General features: G+C 42.2%; 1 protein-coding gene across 2 annotated transcripts in view; it reads left to right on the top strand.

Moving 5' to 3' along the window:
- The window catches only part of MAP2K6 (mitogen-activated protein kinase kinase 6), a 126809-nt gene that overhangs the window by 75331 nt on the left and 24004 nt on the right, over nucleotides 1–27474 (top strand). For both annotated transcript variants that reach the window (XM_082603664.1, XM_082603663.1), the window contains exons 2-10: nucleotides 5116–5182; nucleotides 15810–15858; nucleotides 16436–16549; nucleotides 17898–18017; nucleotides 18836–18952; nucleotides 19626–19677; nucleotides 22475–22602; nucleotides 23757–23834; nucleotides 25276–25415. In XM_082603664.1, coding sequence (XP_082459790.1) covers nucleotides 5116–5182; nucleotides 15810–15858; nucleotides 16436–16549; nucleotides 17898–18017; nucleotides 18836–18952; nucleotides 19626–19677; nucleotides 22475–22602; nucleotides 23757–23834; nucleotides 25276–25415 — 865 coding nt within the window. The remainder of the gene's footprint in view (nucleotides 1–5115; nucleotides 5183–15809; nucleotides 15859–16435; nucleotides 16550–17897; nucleotides 18018–18835; nucleotides 18953–19625; nucleotides 19678–22474; nucleotides 22603–23756; nucleotides 23835–25275; nucleotides 25416–27474) is intronic.

Here is a 27474-nt window from a genome sequence, read left to right as displayed (position 1 = left end):
TCAGTCAACAAATACTGACGGTGTACAAGCCCTGGGCAAAACTGTTGCCGTAGCTGAACATTTCTGGGTGAGACAGATAATAAATAAGTAATAAACAGATTCAAAAACGAACACATAAATGCAGAAGTGATTCGAGATTGTGAGACAAGGTATGAGGAATATAAATAGAAGACGGTCGTGGAGATCTATCTTAGGTAGAGTGGACATTTTAAATTAAAATAGTGGGAGTTGAGTGAAGTTGCATTGAGTTTGTATTGTGTTCGAGATGCCGGCCTGTGGAAGCTGGTGGGTGTGGACTGTGTTCCTTAAGTAGTGTCTGGGAAGGTCTGGGAAGGTTCTGTGGGGCGTGTGATAAATGGGCTGAATTTAGAAGGTTGAGCTCCTGTCCACAGGAGGGCTGGAGCCCCTAAGCCCAGGGACACGGAGGTAACGCTGTGGTTTCAGGAGATTCATCTGCCTCCTTGAAATAAAAATGACTGCACGTTTTAAAATGAGCTTTGCAGCTTTCCTTCTCTAAATTTTATGTAATTCCAAAGAAATCTGGCATCCTGGTTGGAGTCTCAGTGGTGGGTGAGATCCAGTGGTTTGGGGGAATTTTCTGTGTCCACTTCCGTGTCGCTGTTGTTAAGCCAGCAATCTCTCTGTTTTCCCTTCACTCTGCCCTGCTCTGTGAGCTGCCTTACATCTGATCATTGTGACTTAATAACATTTAATGACACTTCTCCGCCACTTTTAGTGCCAGCTACCCGTGGAACTGAAGCCTAGATGCAAGTATGAAGGCAAGGGCAGCCAGGGCCTTCAGGTTGCCAGTTACTTGGCTGGAAATCCCATTCACATTGGGAAACAGATTTTTAAAATAAATTTGGTGCCGGGAGCAAAGCCATCCTTTTGTAAAGCTGTGTCAATAATCGTAAACCCTCATAATCATGTCCCTGGACCCTTGGCCAGGCTGACAAACATTTAGGTGTCAGGAGAGCCTCCGGATTCCACCCCTCTGGTTTCTCTTGCTGTTTGGGTTGGCGCTGGAGCGCGATCTTCTGTTTTATGTAATAAGGCACATGAGAGAAGCCCTTTGTGCTTAGCTTCTCTGAGCGGTGCTGAGCAAGAGGTCTTGTGTACCCCATCATTTTCAGTACGGTCAGAGCTGGTGAACATTTCTGTGGCTTGGTAAATGTTTTCTAACTACTGGCAAGGTTTTTTTTCTTTTTTTCCCCAGTGCCATTGGGGAAAAGCTTTGGTTTAAGATGAATTTTGCAAATACATGTGTGTAGTGGGACTACAATATTTTTGGAGAAAACAGGCATGGGTGTGACACAGGCTGATGTAATATGGTACCACATATGCTCCATCAGGCCAAGGAGGTTTTTACCCTTTGCAGATTGTGCCAGTAAGAGGGCACAGCTGGTTGAGATCTGCAGACGTATACAGAATTCTCTCCTTCTGAGAAGGCTTGTTACTAGCATGTGACATAACATAGAGCCTATTTTCTGACGTATTTTTCATTTTTGCTTTTGAATGTCAAGCAAAAAGGCCACTTATCATAGTTGGCCACTTAGTTTTATTATTCATTTTGCTGCCTCTCCTTAATTTTTTTTTAACACAGTGTTAAATGTTAACAGTCAGGTGTTGGCAGCCTTGCCAAGGGGAACAGATTGCTTTGAAATAAACACAGCTGGAAACTGATCACATATTGTTTTCCTTTCTTTTAAGAAATGAAAGAGGCATTTATAGAAAAGCTGGAGAACACTGTGCTATCCACAATTACTTTATAGATTTATTCCTCCAAGTCTGGTTAATGATTAATGTCACACCTTGGTGTTCAAATGGACCCACTTCGACTCTCCCTTCCTGAAGTGGGAGTTTCCCTGGGAACAATAAACTTGCAGAGGTTTGGGGTGATCGGCACTGCAGGAGGGGTGGAGTCTGTGCAGCTCCGTTTTGCTCGGCTGAAGTGCGGTCTTCCGAGCTGAGTAAAGAAGCCTTCTCTGGGGTTTTCTTCTGCTCGCTCTCCCAGCAGCCCTGAAACCCTTATTAGAGGCATCTCTGCTGGTCTTTTATGGGGCTGTTCTTCCAGTGATGGTCAAGTAAGTGAATTATGGAATGTTGGTGCGTGCCTTTGTGATTTTTGTTTTATTTTATTTACTGTTGAAAAATGAAGGCAGGGTGTTTTCTAATGTTGATTCAACTAGGTTTTGTGTCTGCTGGAACTCTTTTTCTTGTTTTTTTTGTCAGAGGAGAACCAGGGGTCTTCTTTTCCCACACCTAGAAGACTTTATTGTTGTTTGGGTCATTTCTTTCTTTAGTCTCTGTGCCAAAAGTTTTCTCTCTTTTGCTATTTCTTTGTATAGATGTTTTGATGATTTGTTGAGTTATAGCTTAATAGTTGATTGCTATTAATGAACTACGAATAATTAATTCCTATGGTGTAATAATTCACTGCTATGTTAAAGTTTTTCAAAGGTGTTTTCCTCCATAAATAGGTATTTCTCTTGACATCCATCTTGTAAGAGCTGAGTTAGACATGAAGAAGAGAGATGTAGGAACTTAAGAGTAACGTTTGCTTTCGGCTTGCTTAAATGGCATCTGGGGAGGCTTTTTTGCAGGAAAAATATATTTTAGTTTCATTTTGTTTCGTTTTATCTGGGAGAACTACAGGGTTGTATTTGTTGGGATTACCTGAATTCTCTGTCACCTGTGTTTGAATCTGCATGATGTTGAGACAAGTCAAACTTGTTCATTCTTCCTTAGAGTATCTCATTTTAAATAGCCTTCCCTATGCATTGCCTGAGGCCCATGGATGGGAATTGTTGGAATTAGGCCATTTATCTATTTGGCTTCTCACAATCAGATCCAGCATAGTACAGCTCTGTGTATTGTCAATAACTAACTCAGTGACATGTGCTCAATGGCCATCTGAGCTCCAGGAATAGGAAGGTAAATGGTGAGTTTTGAATTTTTGTAAAATGCATAGGTAAGTCCAAATGAGGAGAGAACTGAGAAGACCTGTTAAAATGAAGGTGGTTCTTTTTCTTTGTGAATTTTATTTTTTTATACAGCAGGTTCTTATTAGTTATCTGTTTTATACACATCAGTGTATCCATGTCAATCCCTATCTCCCAATTCATCCCACCTGCCCACCACTTTCCCCCCTTGGTGTCCATATGTTTGTTCTCTGCATCTCTATTTCTGCCCTGCAAACTGGTTCATCGGTACCATTTTTCTAGATTCCACATATATGCATTAATATACAATATTTGTTTTTCTCTGACTTAACTTCACTCAGTGAAGGTGGGTCTGAAAGGCTTTCTCTGTGTTGATTACTGCCAAGCATGTTGCTTCCTGGCTTTATGCAACTTGGCAGAATTGATCTAGATTTCTGGATTTTGAAGGCATAGAAAGATCGCAATTATACATTACACTGGACTATGATAATATACCAATTCTGTTCCTGAGTTTCTAAATATTTATTTATTTATTTTGGCTGTGCCGGGTCTTAGTTGCGGCACATGGGATCTTTGTTGCGGCATGAGGACTCTTGGTTGTGACACGCATGCGGGATCTAGTTCCCTGACCAGGAATCGAACCCGGGCCCCCTGCATTGGGAGCACGGAGCTTTACCCACTGGACCACTAGGGAAGTCCCTGTTCCTGAGTTTCTTAAATGACTCATTTTCTTTTATGAGACTGTGCAGCTTGTTTTTTTAAAATGATTATAATTATTATAATTATTATTATTTCATTGCTCTTTCATATGTGTTATCCCATGGTTCTCACATCAGTCTGATAAGGTAGGTATTGATGTTACTACACCATTTTATAGTTGAGGATATCAAGAGTCAGATGAAAAGTGACCCTGAAGGTCTCTTGGAGAGTGAAGGAACTGGATGTAATCTGTTTTTGTTTTTTGTTCTTTTTTTGCGGTACGCGGGCCTCTCACTGCTGTGGCCTCTCCCGTTCTCTCTGGTCACCTCTAAACTCCATCCATTGTGGCATAGAGGAAAGAGTTCCCACCTGAGTGTTTGGAGACCTGGATTCTGATTCTGACTGGGTCAGTGCTGGCTCTGGTGGTGAGCAGTCACTGAAGTCTTTGGGTGTCATTTTCCTGCAAGAGGCTACAGAATGTGACTTCTGCAGTTTCTATGCAGCTTCAGATCTCTATTCAGAGCCCTAAGCAGGGTTTGTGTCAGCTCTGTAATGCTCCCTGCAACGCAGAGAAGAGGTGAGAAAGAATGTAAACCCACAGGTGTTGTATCCAGCTCTGCTTTGGCGTTTCCTGCCAAGCATGAAGAGATACAGGATGTCCTTAGATGAGGAAAATCCCGAGCCTTTACAAGACTGGATTCTCTGATCGCTTCTTGAGCCGTCCTTTTTCAGTCTGTTCTTTTAAACTCATCAACAAAAGTATTTGAGCCAAGCTCCCTTGTGGTTTCAGCCCGGGGATGATGAACACACTGATTATGTTCCCATCTTGCCCCCAGAGAAGCGACAGCCTCCTTGCATGGGCCCATCTGTTATCATAAGCCTTTTTTGGAACAGGGAAAAAGTAAATAAGTATTACTCTACCCTTCGCTTAGGTGTTTTAACTTACGGCAGGTGGTTGAGAACAGGAAGGGGAGAACAGTGGGGAAGTATGTTCTATTCTACCTCCATGGTTCACTCTGTCAGCTAATCAAAGACCAATTTAGAAAACTGGGGTACACTAAGAGAAGTGTGAGTACATCTGACTGACATTATAAAGGAAAAAACCCTATAACGAACACCGTCTACCATTACCATTGTTGTGTACAAGAAAATAAAGAAGAAGTTGGAATGCCCAACTCCCAGCAGGGAGAAAAGGGCAAGTCTTCCTGGGTAAAGAGGATTGGCAGCCTTATACTGACATTGCACCCTGCACTGGTGAAAAACCTCATCCGTGACCTCAGTCTGCACTTGGGAAGCTCTGCTCAGCCTGGTGACTGGTGCTTGTCATTCACAGCCGTCCTGGTAGGAAGTGGGGTTCTGAATGCGGAAATGAGACCTGCGTTCCCAGTTCCGTCCTTTTTTTTGCTGCAGTCTCTGTCCCGGCTCTCATGCTGTGATTCAGACCTTAACTTTATTCTTCCATCTTTCCCAACAGGCAAGAAGAGAAACCCTGGCCTTAAAATCCCAAAAGAAGCATTTGAACAACCTCAGACCAGTTCCACGTAAGTCTGGCAGGATCATCGTCTTAATCCAAATGCTTGCACTTTACAGATTTCCAGGGAATGGGAGTTCATTTTTGGACTGGTGAGCAATACCTTGGCTATGGAGATAGTTGTTAGAAAGAAGAGCCTTTGAAAGGCGGAAGCCAAATACTTATTGTTCTGAGACCTGAAAAAAATAATCATAGTCGGTCAGTCTATATGGAATGGGTAGCTTTGAACCTCATTACTAGTTGGTTAAAAATTCTACAAATGTGTTCAGCAGATGGGGTCCTGTGTAAATCCGAAAAGGTCGCTGGACATGGACTTTCTGCCTTTTCCATATAGATCTGAGCAAACAAGCAAACCCCTGAGAGAGCCACTACTATAAAATGTGGTTTGAGGTAGAAAGATGGTATTTGGTGAGAACTCAGCATCCTGCCACCTAAATCCTGCCCATATAAACAGAAGGCAAACATGAGACGAAGGACCACTCCTTTGTTAGCTGAGCCTTTGGCCCAAATCCCTAAGGGAGCTCTGGTCCTGGTGAAGCAGGGCACCCTCTCCTGGAGCCTCCATCTTGTTTCTTTGTCTCTCTGTTGGGTGGGGAGGGTATTTCTTGCCTAGCTGGGGGTATGACCACCTATCAAAGCATCTGCATGGGAGGAATGGAAATTCCAAGAAAAACAATTACAGCAGAGGTACCATAAAAGCAGAGCAAGTACAATGAGAGGCCATACCAATGGAAACTTAAATGTTTCAGGCTTCTGCTCATCTATAAAAAAGCACCTCCCTTTGTAGAGGTTTCTGACCTTAACCGTGATCATTCCCTATCGGACAGTGCACCCCTGGTGTTGGAATGTGCTAATAAAAATGATCATGTTCTGTAAGACTTTGGTCATTGCATCTTATGCAACCATGTAAACACACTTTCCACTGAAGAACTTCTAAGGACAGAGCAGAGGGGAGGGCTGTTCTTCAGTGCCTTGGACTGCAGAGCCACATTCAAGTGAGAGTGCTCCTTTCATGAGGATCTGCAGGAGGAATTCTTTCCATATCTACTACCAAGACTGGGGTTTCTTTTTTGTGTGTGTGTGGTACGCGGGCCTCTCACTGTTGTGGCCTCTCCCGTTGCGGAGCACAGGCTCTGGACGCGCAGTCTCAGTGGCCATGGCTCACAGGCCGAGCCACTCAGCAGCATGTGGATCTTCCCGGGCTGGGGCACTAACCCATGTCCCCTGCATCGGCAGGCGGACTCTCAACCACTTTGCCACCAGGGAAGCCCAGGGGGTATACTTTTAAAACTTTATTTTGAAGTAACTGTAGATTCACAGGAGGTGGCAAAGAAGTGTACAAAGTCCCCTGTACCCTTCCCCCATCTGTGTCCCCCACAATGTTAACATCTTACACAACCCTAGTATCATATCAAAACCAAGAAAGTGGTGTTGGTGCAAACCGTAGAACGTGTTCACATTTCACCAGCAATATAAGACCTCGTGTGTGTGTATTTGTGTGTGTGTCACTCTGTGCAGTTGTATCACACGTGCAGCCTTGCATAACGACTACTGCAATCAAGATACCCAAGTGTATGGCACTACAAGACCCTCTCATTTTACTCCCCACCTCTGACCCCCACCCCTGCCGTCCCTAATCCCTGGCAACCACTGATCTGTTCTCCTTTTCCATTTCATTACTTTTGTGTGTGTGTGTGTGTGGTATGCGGGCCTCTCACTGTTGTGGCCTCTCCCATTGCGGAGCACAGGCTCCGGACGTGCAGGCTCAGTGGCCATGGCTCACGGGCCCAGCCGCTCTGTGGCATGTGGGATCTTCCCGGACTGGGGCACGAACCCGTGTCCCCTGCATTGGCAGGCGGACTCTCAACCACTGCGCCACCAGGGAAGCCCTCATTACTTCTTGATTGTGGTGCACATGGAATCATGCATCTCCTTTCTGAGACTGGCCTTTTTCATCCAGCATCATTTCCTTGAGGTTCATTCAAGTTATCGCATGTATCCATAGTTTATTCTTTGTTGTTGCTGAATACCATTCCATGGTATGGATATACCACAGTTTGTTAAACCCTTTAGCCTTTGAAGGAGATATAAGTTGTTTCCAGTTGAGCTGTTATGAATACATCTGCTGTGAACATTCATGTATAAGTTCTTGCATAGAAATAAGTCTCTGTTTCTCCGGGATATATGTCCAGTAGTGCAATTACTGGGTCATATGGTAAGTCCATTTTTAGTTTTGAAAGAACTGCCAAGTATTTTCCAGGGTGATTTTTACCCATGTACATTCTTACCAAAAATGTATGAATGACCCAGTTTCTCTGCATCCCTGTCAGCGTCATCACTGTTTTTCATTTTAGCCATTCTGGTAGATGTGAGATATTACTGCAGTTTTAATTTTCATTTCTCTAATGGCTGTTGACGTTGAATACTTCTGGCATTTATTTCCCATCCCTATATCTTCTTTGGTGAAATGTCTGTGCACTTCTCTGCCTATTATGTAATCAGATTTTTTTTTTAATGTTGAGTTTTTAGAGTTCTTCATATATCCTAGATGCACAGAGTTTGTCAGGTATGTGATTCAAGAACATTGTCTCCCAGTCTGTAATGGGTCTTTTTGTCTTTCTATTTTTTTTTAAAATTATTTATTTATTTATTTATGGCTGCTCTGGGTCTTCGTTGCTGTGCGTAGTCTTTCTCTAGTTGCGTCGAGTGGGGGCTACTCTTCGTTGCGGTGCGTGGGCTTCTCATTGCTGTGGCTTCTCTTGTTGTGGAGCACAGGCTCTAGGCGCATGGGCTCAGTAGTTGTGGCTCGCGGGCTCTAGAGCGCAGGCTCAGTAGTTGTGGTGCACAGGCCTAGTTGCTCCACGGCACGTGGGATCTTCCCGGACCAGGGCTCGAACCCGTGTCCCCTGCATTGGCAGGCCGATTCTTAACCACTGCGCCACCAGGGAAGCCCTCGTTTTCTATTTTGATGAAGTCCAATCTATCCGTTTTTCCTCTTATGTGTTATGTTTTTGGTGACAAGTTTAAGAACCTTTTGCCTAGTCCTGGGTCCTACAGATTTTCTCCTATGTTTTTTCTAGAAGTGTTTTAGTTTTACATTTTAGATTTAAGGCTATGTTACATTTTGAGTTTAATTTTTGTACAAGATGTGAAGTTTAGGTTGGGCTTTATTTTTTTTTTTTGCCAATGGATTTCTGGTTGCTCCAACACCATCTGCTGAAAAGACTATCCCTGCTCCACTGAATTGCTTTTGCACCTTTGTCAGATATTAATTGGGCGTATTTGTGTGGATCTATTTCTGGGTTCTCTATTCTGCTCCATTGGTCTCTGAGTCTGTTGCTCTGCCAGTCTGTCATACTGTCTTGATTCCTGCAGCTATATAGTAAGCCTTCACATTGGGAAAAGTGATTCTTCGCACTTTGTTTTTCTTTTTTAAAACTATTTTGGTTACTCTAGGGCTTTCTTCTTTCCATATTAGTTTTAGAATAAGCTTGTCTATGTCTACAAATAAACTTTCTCAGATTTTTGGTAGGAATTGTGTTTAACCTATAGATCAGTTGAGCGAGCATTGACATCTTTACTGCACTCAGTCTTCCAGTCCATGAATGTGGTAGATTTCGCCAAGCACTTAGATTTTCTTTGATTTCGTCCAACAGTATTTTATAGTTTTCATCATACAGATTCTTTCCATCAGGTTTTGTTAGGATTTATACCTAAGTGTTTCCTTTTTTTGAAGCAATAAAAATTGTATTCCACTTTTGATTTTTATTTGCATTTGTTTATTGTCAGTATTTAGAAATGCAATTGGTTTTTGAGTTGATTGCATACCCTGTGACCTTATAAAACTCAATTATTAGTTCTAGGAGCTTTTTTAGTAGATTACTTAGAGTTTCCTGTGTAGACAGCCATACCTTCTGCAAAAAAAGACAGTTTTATTTCTTCCTTTCCTGTTTTTTTATTTTTTTAAGCTTTATTTCCTTACCTTATTTTAGTGGCAAGGATATTCAGTACTATGTTAAATAAGATTGGTGAGAGCAGGCTACTTTGCTTTGTCTCCCATCTTAGAGGGAAAGCATTCAATCTTTCACCATTAAGCATGATGTTAAGTCCTCACAGATGTTGTTTATGAGGTTGAAAAAATTCCTCTCTGGTCGAAGTGTACTCAACATTTTTATCATGAATGTGTGTTGAATTTTGTTGATTTTTTTTGTGTGCATCAATTGATGTCATCTTGGGGTTTTCTCCTTTGTCCCGTTGATATGGGTTACACTGATGGATTTTTAAAATATCGAACTAGCCTTGCATACCCCCAAAAAATCCCACGTGGTTGTGGTATACTACATTTTTTTATACATTGTTGGATTTAATCTTCTAAAATGTGAATATTTTTGTGAAGATTTTTGTGTCTTAAATTCATGAGAGATGTTGACCTGTAGTGTGTATGTGTGTGTGTGTGTGTGTGTGTGTTTCTGAGCTACTATGTACTGGTTTTGGTATTTAAGGTAATACTGACCTTATAAAATGAGTTGGCAAGAGTACCTTCTGTTTTCTGGTAGACATTGTATAAGATAGGCGGTAATTCTTAAAAAAATGTTTTTGAGCTATAACTGACATATAATATTAGTTTCAGGTGTACAAAATAATGATTCGATATATGCAATTCTTTTTTTTTTAATGTTTGCTAAAATTCCCCAGGGAAACAAAGTGGGCTTATATATTCCTTTTTCTGGAGCTTTTAAATTACCAATTCATTTTCTTTAATAGTTATAGGGCAATTCAGATAATCTATTTCATTGTGGCTAAGTTTTGGTAGTTTGCAGTTTTCAAGGAATTTCTTCTAAGTTGTTGAATTTATGAAAGTAAAGTTGCTCATAGTATTTCCTGATTATTCTTTTAATGGCTGCAGGATATATTGAGATATCCCCCTTTTTTGCTGATATTGATAATTTGTGTCTTCTTTCTTTTTATCTGTGTTGGTCTTGCTAGGGGTTTATCAATTTTTATTGAATTTTTAAAAGAGCCAACTTTGTTTTATTTCCCTGCTTTCAATTTTATTGATTTCTGATCTTTTTTTTCTTTGACTTTTCAAATTGACAATTTTATTGAGATAATTGTACAGTCACATTCAGTTGTAAGAAACAATATAGAGAAACTTTATATTCTCTGCCCAGTGGTAACATTTTGTGAAACTATAGTATTGTAAGCTCAATTTATATTGACAGTGATACAATGTACCCATCTTATTCAGGTTTTCCAGTTTTACTTATATTCACTAGTATGTGTGATCTTAAATTTCTGTACCATTTTTGTCACCTGTGTAGGTTCATGCATTCACCACTACAGTCAAGAAACTGAATGGTTCTGAAACCAATAGGATCCCTCATGTTGCCCTTCTATAATCACGACTGCCTTCCCTCCTCACCTCTCCCAGTACTGTTTCTCACCCCTGGCAACCACTAATCTGTTGTCTATTAATTTTTCTCATTAAAAAATATTATTATATAAGTGGGATTATAGTGTGTAACCTTTTGGGATTGGCTTTCATCACTCCAGCATAATTTCCTGAAGATTGATCCATGTTGTATATATACATTGCTCCTTTTAATCGCTGAGTAGTATATCTTGCTGAGTTATGCATGTACACTGTAAGTGTGCATGCAGACAGCAGAGTTTAAACACTCACCTATTGAAGACATCTGGGCTGATTCTAGTTTTTGGCTGTTATAAGTAAGGCTATGAACAATCATGTACAGGTGTTTGTGTGAACATAAACATTCATTTCTCTGGGAGGAAAATACCCATTGGTGGAATTGCTGGTGGCAGTGCGTGTTTAGTTTTTAAGAGATTGCCCAACTGTTTTCCAGAGTGGCTATATTCCTTTGCATTTTCACCAGCAATGTATAAGTGATTCAGTTTCTCTACATCCTGTCCAAGATTTGGTGATGCCACTATTTTTTGTTGTAGCCATCTGAATGGTGTATTGATATTTTTCTGCTCTTTATCATTTCCTTCGGGATATATTCTCATATCCACTTTCCAGCGCTCTTTTATTCCTTCCCTTTAAAATTTGATAGTCTTCACCATCTAATTTATATTAATTTTCTGGGTTTTTTTAATGAATTTTTGAAAACCACCATAAATCCTTGCTTGGTATAAAACAGTGAATAACAACCTATGCAAAGGTAAAAGTAGTTTCTTTGTTATCTTTCCCTCATGTGGTAGAATAAGCCTTGAATGTACGTTTCTATTTCATCCTGAAAGCCACGGTCCCTTCATGACTGTAGACTGTCCCACGTTAGCTCATGGACAGGATTACTGCTGCTGTTGTTATTGTTAGTTTAAGACTGAGGCTGAAATATGTACTCCTAAAGAAGAAGCTTCCTCATTGTGAGTTTTTCTTGGCAATTTTGTGAGGTTGGCTTGGTGACTCTTGCCATTTATATGTACCCTGCCACCTTCTGCTGGAGTACACACAAATAAATAGACCGGGACAGAGCCCCATTCTTCTTAGGACTGCGTGTGTGGTCTCTTCACTTGAGTTTTTTCTTTGAGTCACTGATGCCAATGTGTCTTTGACTCAGGTTTCTGGGCTGTTCCCTCACTTGATTGGCAGCAACTAATTCTAAATCGATTCCATGCTAGTCAGTATTCTTTCACTTAATCCTCACAAGAAACTCAGAGGCAGTTGTTACTCCTCTCACTTCATAAGTGAGAAGACAGACCTATACAAGGGTCAGGGGCCCTGCTCAAAGCAGTTGAGCTCCAAGAGCCCAGGTTCTGGTGCTGGAATGCCTGGGTTCACATCTGAGATCTGAACTTCCCCAGTTGGATATCTTAGGCAAGCTACCTAACCCTTCTAAGCCTTAGTTTCCCCTTGTGAAAAACGGGAACAAACACTGATGGGGTTGCTATGGGGATTAGATGTCACAGTCCATATTAAGTGTCAAGTTTAGTGCATTTTCCAATGTAAGTTCTCAATGAATGTCGCTCTAAGTGTTGTTGTTATTATCATTATTATTTCACTTAATAAGTGCAAGAGGTGGCATACAAACTGAGGGTTCTTTGACCCTCAAGCATGTGCTCTTAGCCACACGTTAGACTGCTCGTGACTATAGCCAAATAGCCCATGGCTATCCATGAGAGGCAGGATTTTTTACTTCTGCAGCTGAGAAGACTTCATGGCGTCGCTCTGTGTTCCAGTGTCACCATCTCTTTGATGATATCTCTTAAATTATTTAGTCTGTTTCAATGTCAATTCTTCACATTAAAATAGAGCTAACACCTCTAAGAGTTGTGAAAATTAAAGAAGATATCTGATGTAAAGGGTCTCACATGGTCTCTGGACCAAGTAGATGCTTAACAAATATTATCATTAGGTAATAAGTGCATATTGTTATTAATAAACATTATTATAGGTGAATAATAATTATAATAGTAACCAGTAAACTCATTACTCATGTAGAATTATTAATAGATAATTATTTTAATAAACCGAAGCTGGTTATTTATATAAAAAAGTAATAGCAGGTGACCTTTGGAATACCTTTGGCCTTCCAGGGTTAGGAGTTTCCTAGTAAGTTTGGTTCTTTCCCCAGAACACTGAAATAGTGAATAAGCAGCAGAGAATGTCCACCCACAGTTTAAACCTCCTTCACAGACTTGGTGCCCCAGGCAAACAGATATGCCCAGCCCTGGACAGGATACAGTGTCAACTAACCCAATACAAGCTGTCCATTTCGGTCCATCATTTGATGCTTTTGGCAGACTTGCTGAGCCTGTAGGCCTCATGGCGGGTGGGTGGTCATTTTCATTAGAGGGGGCCTGGGTGTGGGGGAAGTTTTCTGTGATTCAGTCAGACTTGGATTGAATCATAGCTTCACCATTTGGAAGCAAGTTAGCTCAAGTCGACACCAAACAGGTTTTCATCTGGAATATGGGAACAATGACACTTATAGGTAGGGGTGTGTGTGTGTGTGTGTGTGTGTGTTTTAATGATAGAAGAAGCGGGTAAAGCACTTAGACCAGTTTTCAGCCTCTATCCCCTTCTCCTTAGGTCAAGGCCGAGACTTGGGGGACATGAGTTTTATTTTCAGGTCTGTTGAGGACTGTCTGTTCAGCATATCACTGTTTTTTTCTGGGTTTCGTTTTTCTCTTTCTGGAAAATGGCGTGAAACTCTCCTGTTAGGTAAAGTTGTCATGCAAGATTAGAATAACGCTGGAGTCAGCAAACTTTTTGTGCAAAAGACCAGATAGTAAATATTTGGGGCTACCCAGGCCATCATGGCCTCTGCCGAAGATGCTTTGTCGTTTGTTTTTTCCAACCCTTTAAATGTGTAGAATTCACCCACAGCTGGGTCGTGGACTGTAATTTGCAGAGCCCTGGTATGAATACTGGAATGTCAGCCCTGGAGGAGGTCTCACCCAGCACTCGCGCTGGATGGCAAGCACGTGCACGTAGCCCCGAATAACGAGCCACCTTTTCTGTTACTTCATTCTTTTTAAAAGGAAGCGTCCGAACAATTGCAAAGGATTTTTTACTGTTTCGATTAGTCACATGTTTCAAATAATATTTGTCTTTATTTCAAAGTTCCATTGCAATTACTACAAACAAATTGTGACAACTAAAGAAAAAGAGCTTTGGAGGTTTTAAGAGTGAGAAATCAGATTTTCAGAAATTTAATGCCTCTGGAAAGTGTTTCTGAAGAAACATCCCCTGCTCAGAAACACAAGATATATGAAAACATCACTGCCGTGTGTGTGTGTGTGTGTGTGTGTGTGTGTGTGTGTGTGTGTGTGTTTTCCTCTTTATCCCTCCCTCTCAGTCCTGGTTTTAAGTTACTATAGAAAAACTTTATTTTAGATTTTCTATACATTTCAAAGAGATTTTTAAGGTGAGAGAAGGCTTGCCATTAAAACCTTAGATTCATGTGTGTATCTGTGTTTCTGTTCCTACAGTTTCAGCAGGAGGGGTAGAATTATAACACATTAGGGAAGGGGAAAATTGTCGTTGGCCAAGGATTGTTCTCTCTCTTCCTTGCTTCTTCCCTTGTATTTTTCTGTATAATTCTGACCTGGAATGTCCCCTTGGGGACACCTGCATTTCCACCCTTTTTGGTCGCCCTTTGTTCAGGCAACACCAGGGCTCTTTCGTCTTTAGCCTCCTATCGCTTTATTCGTTTGATCGTATCAACAAGTTTGTTACGTTGTGTTTGTCATGTGTGCTCTGTTTGTTGTATGTTATGTTTTCTGTGTTTCTTGGCATTTACTACTTTTGTCAGTATGCTTTTGGCGTATTTATTTGAAGAAAGGGCTTCTCTAGGCTTATAGTTAGGTGCACAGCCAAAGCCAACTATCTTTCTCGTACATGGACTGTTATCAGCCAAGGTAGCAATGAAGTAGGGGAAATAAATACACATGAGATGACTCTATTTTCTCTAATGGAGACGCAAAAGCAGCGAACCTCAGCCGCTGAGAGGACCCCTGGATAGTGAGTACACTATGTATAGAAGAAATATCACAACTGGGTATGCCAGCCTGGTAGAACAGAAAGGATTCTAACCTGAAAATCAGGAGGCCTGGGTTAGTCGTGACCTTGGGCAAGTCACTTTACCTGTCTGGACCTTTGTTCCATCTTAAAGGCAGGATTAGATAGATTTGGAATTCCTGTGATCTATGAATTTTGTGAGTTAACAGAACCATATTATTGTTTCTTTTTGTTAAAACAGTTGTAGAAAAAGTGGTGGGATAATTGGGCACATGGATGCTCTCGGATGAAAGAAGAGTCTAGTACTTTTACTTCCTTATAAGAATATAATTACTTATACAGGGGCTTACTAGAGTAGTGTAATTATCCACATAAGTATATATATGAGACTCGTATTTACTGAATATTTACTGTATGCCAGGGATTCTGCTAAGCATGTTACTTAGAATATCTCATTTAACACCCACTCCTACTCCATGAGGTAGTGTACTAATATCTTTGTATTAAAGAAGAAACGGGAGCTTCCCTGGTGGTGCAGTGGTTAAGAATCCGCCTGCCAGTGCAGGGGACATGGGTTCGAGCCCTGGTCCAGGAAGATCCCACATGCCGCGGAGCAACTAAGCCCGAGCGCCACAACTACTAAGCCTGCGCTCTAGAGCCTGCGAGCCACAACTGCTGAGCCTGCGAGCCACAACTACTGACGCCCGTGCACTCTAGAGCCCGCGAGCCACAACTACTGACGACCGTGGGCTCTAGAACCCACGAGCCACAACTACTGAGCCCATGCGCCTAGAGCCCGTGCTCTGCAACAAGAGTAGCCACCGCAATGAGAAGCCCGCGCACCGTGAGGGAGAGTAGTCCCCACTCACCGCAACTAGAGAAAGCCCTCACACAGCAACAAAGACCCAACGCAGCCAAAAATAAATTAATTAAAATAAATTAAAAAAAGAAATGGAAGTTCAGAGATTAAGTGATTTAAATGCAAATGTATTTTATTCCAACTCCCACACTATTAACCCCTTTATGCTGCTTTATTTTACTCACGAGCTTTCACCTTATTCCTAAGGAAAGATCTCTCCAGTCGCATCTGATTTGGGAAGGTCATATGTGACGAAATGTCTCATGTTTTTTTCCCTCCCCTTCTCTTTCTTAGGCCACCTCGAGATTTAGACTCCAAAGCTTGCATTTCTATTGGAAATCAGGTGAGAAAAATCATGTCTGCCAGTTAATATCGTGACCATTTTACATGGATGCTTTCCAAGTGGCCAACGAAAAAACTGTATTTTCTGTAACATGCTGTCAGGGGCTGTGGGTCAATAAAGTCTGAATGTAAACGGAAGTGGTCTGTGGAGCTCTTGCTGTTTTGAATGTCGAACTGAAATCGGGCTGTTGTGGTCCTGAGGGAAGGTATTTGAGGCGAGTAGTTGATGCTCTTTGGGGTAGATTCGTCGAAGTTCAGGCCCAGATCTAGCTGCCATCAGTCAGCAAACGAGGGGCAGGGCTAAAGAACCACGGTGCAGAGTTGGTCTTCACCGAGCAATGCGGAGGCTGAGTCGGAGCTGGATCTCTGTATTGCCCGTGATGAGCGGGTGCAGTAGGGTCTACCCATCTCCCATGCACTTCTTGCTTTCAGTGGCTGCTTGGAAAAGCTTCTAGACCAGAAGGTTCTGGACTAGAAAGAACCCCTAGAACGCTGGGAGAAACCAGAGAGAGGACAAGGTAGCCTGTGTCCAGTTTATTTCCCTTTTTCCTATGTATTCTTGCTTTTCTCTCCTGCAGAACTTTGAGGTGAAGGCAGATGACCTGGAGCCTATAGTGGAGCTGGGCCGGGGGGCGTACGGGGTGGTGGAGAAGATGCGGCATGTGCCCAGCGGGCAGATCATGGCGGTGAAGGTAGAGTTCCCCTTCCCCAAACGTTTTCCATCCCTGATTTATGTGTTTGTCCATCTCAACTGCAAACCAGCTCTTTTCATATAAGCAAAACAATCCTCTGTGGGGTGAAACAGCAAAGCTTATTCAAAGGGAACAATATTTCCCTCCAAATATGTGAAAAATGCTTCCTTGGCATGAGTTGCATCAACTAGGTTTTTTAACTGATAAATCCAACCCCTCCTTTTAATTTTTTGTGCAACCACCACATCATCATCACACGTCAAAGAATCAATAACAGCTCTTCAATGTCATCTAATAGTTGTTACTGTTTTTTCTCCTGCTGGTTTTTCAAATCAGAATCCAAACAAGAGCTCACATATGGCATTTGGGTTTTGTGTCTCCCAAGTGTCTTTTTAACCCTTATTCTGTTGCTTTTAAAGAATTGTCCCTGAAAATCAGGAAACACCAACTGAGGGAGGAAATTGTCTCCGTTTGTGGGAAAAAGGAGGGTAAAATCATCTTGAGCAAATTTGCATAGCTTTTGAGCTATAAAAAGAAATTTAGAATCATTGCAAATTTCTTGAGTAGATGTTGGAAGGACCTTGGAGAATGACCAATGTATTAATTCTAGATGAATTGTTAGGAATGTGGGTGGTCAGATGACTGGGATGCCTCTTTTTTTGGAGAATGGAGTTATCTTTCCCTTACCTTGTAGATTTTTCAGTTTCTTCTTCTGCAGGCTCTTTGCTACATAGGCAAAAAATGTGAAAGCCTCATGATATTATATCGTCTTGTCATTTAATGACATAATCGTGTTTCCATAAGGCTACATTTGCTGGTGTGACAAGTTTCTCTTCTCTCAGAAGCCCTGGGGTAGGAATGAACAGTTTCTCCATTTCAGTTTGATTCCTCCTCTTTCCTTTCCTGAATCAATTCTCTTACAGTTGCTGTTCAGTCCAAATATTCTTACTTGTTCACAAAGAGGGGCTTTTGGCTTTTTTTATAGGACCCCACATCGGCCCCAAATCAATTAGTACTCTGACCTCTTTGCACTAAACCCACATAATAAATCAGACTGTTTTTGTAACTTGGAAATGCATTCCCAAACATTTGCACACTCTCCAAAATATATTATCAGTTTGCTCCTTACTGGGGATTATTCGGGAAATCAAATGAATAACCGTCTTCCTTACTTTTCATTCGTTACAAATAGCTAATCCTGTAGGGTAGATATTTGAAGGGTTGTTGCTGGAAGTTGTGCTGTGGATTTTGGTACTATTCTCAGGATGGGATGCTTCAAGGTCCCTGCCTTATCACCAGACTCATCCTCGGAGCAGTAACCATACATTTTTCATGCATTCCCATTCAGCGGATCCGGGCCACAGTAAATAGCCAGGAGCAGAAAAGGTTACTGATGGATTTGGACATTTCCATGAGGACCGTGGACTGTCCTTTTACGGTCACCTTTTATGGCGCACTCTTCCGCGAGGTAGGTGATGCTTCTCTTCAAACTCCAAGGAGAGCGATGGCTAAACAAGAAGTTTCCCTGATCACATAAATGCCACACACAGTCACAGTGCTCTTTCTTGTTTGATGTGTCTTCTGTAGAGTTTCATGCTTGTGAAATGTTGGTGCAAAGTTGGCTTGAAACCACGATATTTTCAAATGCGTTTAGCCCTTTTAAAATGCTGAGGCCCCCTTTCTCCTTTCTGTTTTGGTTTGTCTATTTTGCCAGAACTGTCTCTATCGAGAGTCTGTAGACTGATTTGGATAGATTCCTTAAAATCTGAACTCCTCTGGTCTTTGGGCCTCTTGCTATGCTTCAGGGAGCCTTGTGTACCACGTGGGCTTACATTTACCTCTTTGCTCCGCCTCTCTTTTTCACTTCACGGTGATGTGGGTTATGATGCTTCATCTCCCTCTTAAAACCAGCCTTTTGATAAACGACCGCCAGCGGTCAGCATGGGAGGTCAGACATGGAGTAGGTATCTGGACTTAACTCCTGGAGGGCAGTGACAGTAAAGGCTTAGACTTCTGAGTTCTATTGCTCGTGGCTATTAGTGTGTAGATCCTAGTTTTCATTAAGGAGTGGGTGATCACCTGCAAGTCGGCTTGGCTGTCTGCTAGTTTGTTCTTTGGAGGTAATCTTGCCTGTTTATAAATCCCTTTGAGAGCTTGAAGGGATTAGTACATTTCCTCCAAAACTCAAGCAAGAAACGGTCCGTTCTTCCTGACAGGTGTTAACCGTTTCCTCCTTTTTTCCCTTTTCCATCCTCTCTAACCACCTCTGAACCGACCGGCCTCTAGGGGGATGTCTGGATCTGCATGGAGCTCATGGACACGTCCCTAGATAAATTCTACAAACAAGTGATTGATAAAGGCCAAACAATTCCAGAGGACATCTTAGGGAAAATAGCAGTTTCTGTGAGTACATCAGGAACCCTACTTCAAGGAGCATGTGAGAAGTCTGGGCCTTATGTGTCCCTGTACCCCCAGTATGGGGAAACACTACCTGGACCATAGCTCCCATCCCGTACTTGTCTGTTGAATGCATGAGTGCATCTGTGGATGGATCAACTAACGCTTTACTTTCTGGGCATTATGTAAAAGAATCTACTCCTGACTTGGCTGGGTAAACTCTCAGTTAAAGTGCCTCTAAGCAGTACATTCATCTGTTATGACCATGTTCCTGGTGTCTCTGTCCTGATATTAGTTGATTTTGATTTTGATTTGTAGAGTTTTAAATGTTTTCTTAGGATCAATAGGCATAGGAGGAAGCAGGAGAAAATGAAATGAAGGGCTGCTCCCTTCATGGTTCCTGAGGGCCAGGAGGGAGGAGAGAAAAAAATGCTGGAGGCCAAATGAAAATCAAAATGTATGAGTGAGATATCCTCTCTGCTATGGGGTATAGTCGTCTCTGGTGTGAGGAATCCAATTTGTATGACTTCCTGTGTATTTTCCTGGATAGGAACACCACTATCTGAGAAGATACTTCTCCTTGTGACCTTAAGCCAGGGATGATAAACCTGGATATGCTTAACATTCAGTTTCTTTCCAGTGATGGGGGGAATAAACCCACCTTGTGTTTCTCTTGCAGATTGTAAAAGCATTAGAACATTTACACAGTAAGCTCTCTGTCATTCATCGAGGTAAGTATCCATGGAGCTGCCTTGGCTGTTCCTTTTATCAATTTTATTTCTTTTACCTGAGTTTTTTTTTTTTTTTTTCCTACCCAGTGGATGGAATTGAGTCAGGCAAGAGAATGGAGGGGGTTTCCTTTGGAACTGGATAGCAAATCATATACAAGTAGCTGTTCTTTAACTTGTCTGAGGGCATCAGAAGACGTGGGCTTTATATTAAAACTTAAATATAAAATGCCTGTTACCAAGCAGAGCTGTGGTATTACCCATTGAGAAATTTAGAGAATAGGATAAAAATTCATCTAGTGTTGGCTGTCACCCGAGAGCTTGTTAGAAAAGCAGAATCATGGGTCCCAAGACCACTGAATTAGAATCTGCATTTTAACAAGATTCCCAGGTGATTCTTGTGCACATGAAAGTGGTATAAAGCACAGCCCTTTCAGACAGCAGGAGTCAGGATAAGATGAAAAATTTGGAAGATATGGCTCCTCCGCTTCTCCCTCCTTCCTTTTCTCCCTTCCTGTTATCTTTTCATCCATCCATCCACCCATCCATTCTTTCTTCCATCTTTCTTCCAAGCCTTCAACCATCCGTATACCTTTTGCAATCATTGTCCAACATTTACACAGCACTATGTTTATACAGCACTATAATAGATGCCCTGACAGGTATCTGAGAAGAAAATATATTCTTATTCAAATTCTACATAGGGATTCTTGATAGGGAAATAAGACAAATATATAACAAACACCTGGGGAAAAAAACACATTAGAAATATGAATGTACCACATATGGAAGTAGTAAAGGTAGAATACAAAACAAGGAAATGATTAGTACTGGGTAACCATAGTCAAGGAAAGCTTCTTGGAAGAGATATGTTTAATCAGGTCTCTGAAAAAATTTATGGAAAGTATTGATCGCTAATAGGGTATTGTGATTTGATAATTCTTACACTCTCTGAGCCTGAAAGTAATGTAAGATGCTTCAAACAGTATTCCTGTTATGATTGTTATTATTATTGTTATTCATTGTTATCATTAAAAATGGGGAAGATAAGGAGGAAGAGGAAAAGAAGAAAGTGGGAAGGAATTCAGATAGGAAGAAGAATGTGGATTATCCACAAATGTGAAACTGATTTTTAAAGGCTTATTTCAAAATTATAAAATGTTTCATTCATAGTAGAGAATGTTTATAAAGTATAAAAAATAATAAAATGAAATTTGTTTATCTGCTGTTTAGTTTAAGGGAAAAATTATAAAGGATAGTTTTTAAAGTTTTTAGAATAACTTTTTTCTTTTGAGTACATGCCCTTTGTGAAAAGTGTCACTAGGGAAAAAATTAAGTGTAATTTCTAATTCCATTATCGAGACATAACAATGGTTCATCTATTTGGGGAGTGTGTTATCTCTCTCGAGACTGAAGGATTCATTTAAGAACTGTAGAATGAAACCTCTTTATCCACATGTATATTCTGTGACCTGCCTCCTGGTCTGGAATATCTGGGTTTATGATGAGTTAACACCTTGTGACCTCTGACACACTTCCAGCAGAAGCATCCATCAAAACTGGTTGCTTTGATCGTATTTGGTGTATCGTTATGTCACAGTCTGCCTTTTCATTCCACTAAATGCACAACAGATCATTATGAACCGGGCTTTTAAAACACTATTTTGCTGTCACAAGAACACTTAGCATGAGCTCTACCCTCATAACAAATTCTAAGGGGCACAATATAGAATTGTTCATTACAGGGGCAATGTTGTAATGGCCGATCTCTAGAACTTATTCATCTAACATAACAGAGATGATTGGCCCATGGAGCTAGCCGTTTGATTCAATCATCAATTTTTAAGTTCTCACTGCATGTACGAGGGCAACGAAGATGAGAAATTAGATAGAGGAGACAGTTTTTTCCATTGATGGATTCCCTGTCTGACAAGAAAGATACAACGTGAAATAGAACAGGGGTCCCCAACCCCTGGGCTTTGGACTGGTACTGGTCCACGGCGCGTTAGGAACTGGGCCTTACAGCAGGAGGTGAGCGGCGGGCGAGCGAGTGAAGCTTCATCTGCCGCTCCCCTTCACTCCCCACCGCTCCCCATCGCTCCCCACTGCTCCCCATCGCTACCCATCGCTCCCCACCGCTCCCCATCCCTCCCCATCGCTCCCCACCGCTCCCCATCGCTCCCCATCGCTCACATTACGGCCTGAACCAACCCCGCCCACTGCCATCCCCCCCATTTCCATTTTTCGTGGAAAAATTGTCTTCCACGAAACCGGTCCCTGGTGCCAAAAGGGTTGGGGACTGCTGAAATAGAAAGCAGACTACTAACCCAAGATCCAGCAGAACAAGAATTAATGACATTAGACGGAATGAACTCATGAAAAACATTTTTGTGACTATTCATTTTGAATACTGTTGAAATCATTTTATGGTCTATCTTCCATGTATATAAGAACGTCCTTTCTCTTTCTTCCTAAGCTTTCCGTAATCCAAATGAACTTAGTAAATTCTACTTTTGTAAATTGAAATAAAACATTTGAAAATGATTTTTAAAAAGGAAGAAAATCAAGTTGATTCCCCCCCCCTTTTCTCAGCTTTGATGTTTTTCTTTATTTTTTTAAAAAAACTTTATTTTATGTTGAAGTAGAGTTGATTTACAATGTTGTATCACGGGGGTGGCGGTTACTTCTGCACTGGGTCTTGAGAAGAAAGTGAAGGGGAAGGAGGCAGGGAGGGTCCAGGGCCCCTGGTGGTAGAGGGATGCTACTACCACCCTGCGCTCCTGACTGTTCGTGCTCTCAGATGTCAAGCCTTCCAATGTGCTCATCAACACCCTGGGCCAGGTGAAGATGTGCGATTTTGGAATCAGCGGCTACCTTGTTGACTCCGTCGCTAAAACTATTGATGCAGGATGCAAACCGTACATGGCCGTAAGTACAGCAGCTGGGGGTAGCATCGAGGATGTAACTGCCTTCAAACCAGGCCAGGAGATAGGAAAGGGACTGCCAGGGAGGGAAAACAGAGATGTGCCTAAGATGCAAGAAACAGTCTGCATCTTTTTTCTTACTATTTCCTGTCTGAAATACTGAATCCCTTGCTTCATATGTATTCTTTAAAAAAAAAAAAAAAATCAGGTAAAGGGGACTTCCCCGGCAGTCCAGTGGTTAAGACTCCACACTTCCAATGCATGGGGTGCGGGTTTGATCCCTGGTTGGGGAACTAAGGTCCCACATGCTGTTTTGTGTGGCCAAAGAAATACAACAAAACAAAAAACCTTACACAATGTTATATGTCAACTATATGTCAATAAAGCTGGAAAAATAAAATAAAATTTAAAAATATGCAGTGAATTACATTGCCTATGTTTCTACAAATCACTCTTTAAAAATATCAGGCAAAGAGGTATATTCTTTGAAAAAGCAGGTGGGTAATACATAGAGCCCACACAATTTTCCACACTGTGTTGCAGGGGAATGTTGCCTTGTTTGTTGAGAACAGAACAGAAGAATTTAAATTCCCCAAACAAGTCAGTTAAGTGAGTCCTGAAGGAACCTCATAGCTATGAAGGTTCATTGTCATTAGCAGAGACCCTGGGACTCCCTTTAACTTAAAGGACTTCTAACTGTAAATATTCTACTTGGAAATGAACTTGCTCTTGGAATTCAAAAGCTTTCTGTCCATGTTTAGCTAAAAGTTTTGAGGTCTATTAACACCAGACAGTAGCCCAGTGACTCTTGTTGACTCTTTTTACTGAGTTCTGGACCATTGGTCTTTTAAACAAGGAAACTTCTAGGCTGACAAAGTAATTTTATAATGTATATCATGTTCTTCATAAGGCAGAATTTAAATTGCTTTTGAATTGAGAGGGGACTTTGATCCATTACTGTCTCCAAGAAAAGACGTGTGGAGAATGAGGAAAATCCCATGGAGACGTTGTTATTTATTGTAGTTAGTGAGTCTCTTGGCCTGGGAGGTATGTTAACAGCTCACAGCAACTCATTGGGCAGCTGGTGACACTCTCACCCCTGAGCCTTTATGGAGCCAAGAATGTCATCTCAGCTGTCTTTTTCTGTCTCCTTTCCAGCCCGAGAGAATAAACCCAGAGCTCAACCAGAAGGGATACAGCGTGAAGTCCGACATTTGGAGTCTGGGCATCACCATGGTAGTGTATGATAATCATCATGGACCAGGGTGTTTGGGGCATGAAGTTGGAATGGGGTGGACCTGGAGAACAAGAGGCAGGTGCCTGAGATGCTGGTCTGAGAGAGCAGATTTGGAGCGACCATTGTTTGCAGTGTGGTGTAGCAGAAATACGGAACTGAGATTGGACAAAACACAGTTCTCTTGATTCTACTTCCAAGTAGTTGTGTGCCCCTGATTCACTGATGGAATCACACAGACGGTCTCACCGTCCTCATCTGTAAAATGAGAGGGTCTGACTACCGTTCCTGATAGTTTTCTTTATGGTTTAAAATTAAATTATTCTAATCAAGGCATGCAGAAGCTTAAGCTACTCAAAGAGGGCTAATGTGTGTGGACCCTGATAGAGCTTTTTTTTTTTTTTCAATTTTTATTTTCTATTGGAGCATAGTTGATTAACAATGTTGTGTTAGTTTCATGTGTACAGCAAAGTGGTTCAGTTACACATGTATCTATTCTTTTTCAAATTATTTTCCCATTTAGGTTATTAGAGAATATTGAGCAGAGTTCCCTGTGCTGTACAGCAGGTCCTTGGTGGTTATCTGTTTTAAATATAGCAGTGTGTACATGTCAATCCCAAACTCCAAATCTATCCCCCGCCCAGACCCTGATAGAGCTTTGTTATCTAGGACATGGGCTCAGCTTCCCAGAACATGGTTATGACAGAAGTCTTGGCTGTTGAGTACAGGTATAGCCCAAACACATAGTAGCGCATAGGATAATTTTCTCAGGCACAGCCCTAAAAGTACACAATGAGTGCCTGATTTGTAACTTTGATGATAATAAATTTTCAGTGTATCACCGAGGTCTGGAATGATCCACGGTGGTCCTGTTTCCTTCCCAGACAGAGCAGCTGATTAAATCCCGTGAGTTATTTGACATCCCTGCCCAGAAAGCACGTGATCTTGTCACAGCAAAGTGGCCTTTACTCAAGTCCAAAAAAAGATCAGTCATTTGGTCCTAGTTTTTTTTTGTTTTTAATTCTAGCATGCGCCCAGCAGATGGCAGCAGATGTACAGCTCTGTAAGAGTCTTAGGGTGAGAATTACTTTTTAGACTCAACATTTGAAAACCTGGTCGCTTTACATCCTGAAGTTTCATACTGCTGGCTTACAATTTTATGAAGTGCCACACCGGGTTTTAGGGAGGACCCAGTTTTAAGTAGGCTTAAGTGGCTGTCTCCGGTACGACGTTATCTGAAAAGCCCTAGCACTGGGACTTGGAGGAAAACTGCTAGAGAACACAGCATTAGTTTCCCCCCCGCCCCCGGAACAGTTTACCTGATGGTCACCATCGTGCCTCCCTCTGGCTCTCCTGGAGCCAAGTGGATTCCCTAGCGGACCCCCTCTTTACCTAAGCAGCCCCGTGTAAGCTCCTGTCTCCTTGTGTCCCTCTCCCCTCTAGATCGAGCTGGCCATCCTTCGGTTTCCCTATGATTCGTGGGGAACTCCTTTTCAGCAGCTCAAACAGGTGGTGGAGGAGCCGTCGCCACAACTCCCCGCAGACAAGTTCTCCGAAGAGTTTGCTGACTTTACCTCACAGTGGTAAGAGAGCCTGTCTCTCAGAGGCCAGCGTGAAGAAACAAGAGTTCTCATGACTTTCCCCTGTCGTTTTAATCCACGACGCATGCATCCATCCCCAAAGCATTGACGGGCCTGTCCTTGCTGCTGAGCAACAAAGATGGCTCTGCCCCTCCCCCGCTGAGCTCAGAGCCAAGGAGGGGGTGTCCACAGTCAGTCACTCTAGTCCATACTGCAAGTCCAGACATGGAGACATGCATAGGGTATTTGGGGAAAGCAGAGGACCAGCGCTGGGTTGAGTTTCTGGAGGAAATAAATGCTGAGCTGGGACCCTGTGAGGTACGTCCAAGCGAAAGGGAAATAGGGGAGGAAGAGGTATTCCAGGCAGAAGGGACACCGTGCATCATATCGCAAAAGGGAGAAACTCTTTTATGGGAGGTTTAAGCCATGTGATGTTGACCAGAGCATAAAGAGAAAGGTGGGTGGACCCACCGGAGGATTAGGGATGAAGAGTAGATATGACACAAAGAACCACCCTGGATAAGAAGACAGAGGCTACTTTCAGAGCCTTCCTTAGGTACCCAGAAGTCTTACAAAGTAGTTCTAGGGTCTGTAGGCTGATTCTTACAGAACACTTGCTAACTTACGGATGTGCTTGCCCATAAGCGTACAGTGGACAGTACTGGGCTGGGGGGGGGGGCGGGTCTGAGAAGGGAAAATAAAAAAAGTTGGAAGGAACCGTGCTAATGCTGTAAACTTTGTTTTCATGGAAATTGACAGTGGAATTGAGGAAACTTGGAGAGGGGATTGTTTTCTCCAGAAAATCTAGTGATTTCTGTCTGCGTAGGGACCATGATGCTTGGCATGCTTTGATACTAATGACCATCGCAAGTGATGCTGGAAAGAGGAGGCTGCGTTGGAGCTGAGCTGGTTTATTTGGGCACCTCCAGAGCAGTTGAGACTTGGAGGAAGGGACTCAGAAGTGGCGAGAAGCCCAGCTGCGATCCTCAGAGAGGGGCAGTCTGGCTGTTGGCTGCTAAGGAAGGGGCTGGTGTTCTGAAGGCTGCTTGAGAGTCTGGCTTCCTCAAGGTTATCATTCCTTGGCCTCCACGCCCTTTGGAAGAAGCCTTCTGAATATGGCTTTTATTAGGAAACATGATTAAGACCAAGCAGCTGCCTATTGCTTATGAAACTAAGGCCCTTAGACTTTTCATCGGCTCTAAGCCCATGTCACCCTGGGTACTTTTCCCGAAGGATATATGAGGCTGAGCTGCCACTGTTTGTTTCTGGTGTAGTTTTGGCTGAATGGCCAGAGAGGGCTGTAGGACAGTGTGCTGCTGGGTCCTCCTAATACGTGCATCCTCTGGGCTCTGGGGATGTGTCCTCCTCTCTGCTTTCCTTGCCTGAGTATGCCGGGAGTGGTGGTACACCTGCCAGGCTGAGATGGCTTCCGGATTTTGCCTTCTGGTTTTGAGAACTTGGTTTTTATTTTTGATTTTTGTTTTCCTTATCCTCAAATGTTTAAAGGTCACCTAGGAAAATGGATTGAGTCATCTTGGATAGTTCACACCGATAGTTTTCAAGAAGGGTGATAATGGAGAAGGACCTTCTGTAAGGAAGCCTTTTCAAGCTCTCTACTTTGTAAGCTTTCTCCCACCTGGCCCCCTTTCCCAAGATTCTGGGAACTTTAGGAAACCTTGCTAAGAACAAGGCTGGTGTGAAAAGTCTGAGAAAGCCACGTTGCCTGTTCTGAACCAGCAGTTTAATCTGATAGTTCTGAACTCTGGCTGCTCGTTTCTAAGATGTGCCATCACGTAGGCCTCGGCCTCAGAGACTTTGATCTAATTGGCCTGGGGAGCGTCCTGAATATCAGTCCTGTTCAAAGGTTCTCAAATCATTCTACTCTAGGGCTGCGGTGAGAACCCATGATTTACATCTATGCTCTAGGGACCCGTTATTAACTGCTTCCTATTGAGAAAGCTCCTTTTCATCTGCAATTTATTGAAAAATCATTGGATGACTTTTTCTTTTACCAGTTTTCTTCTCTTACTTAGAACTTCCCCTAAAGAGTCGGAGTGTTAAA

Source organism: Mesoplodon mirus (genome assembly GCF_964341445.2).
Source record: "Mesoplodon mirus genome assembly, chromosome: 18".
In the NCBI taxonomy this organism is placed as follows: domain Eukaryota; kingdom Metazoa; phylum Chordata; class Mammalia; order Artiodactyla; family Ziphiidae; genus Mesoplodon; species Mesoplodon mirus.
The sequence above is the reverse complement of the archived record's forward strand: the minus strand, read 5'-3'. Positions and strand labels throughout refer to the sequence as shown.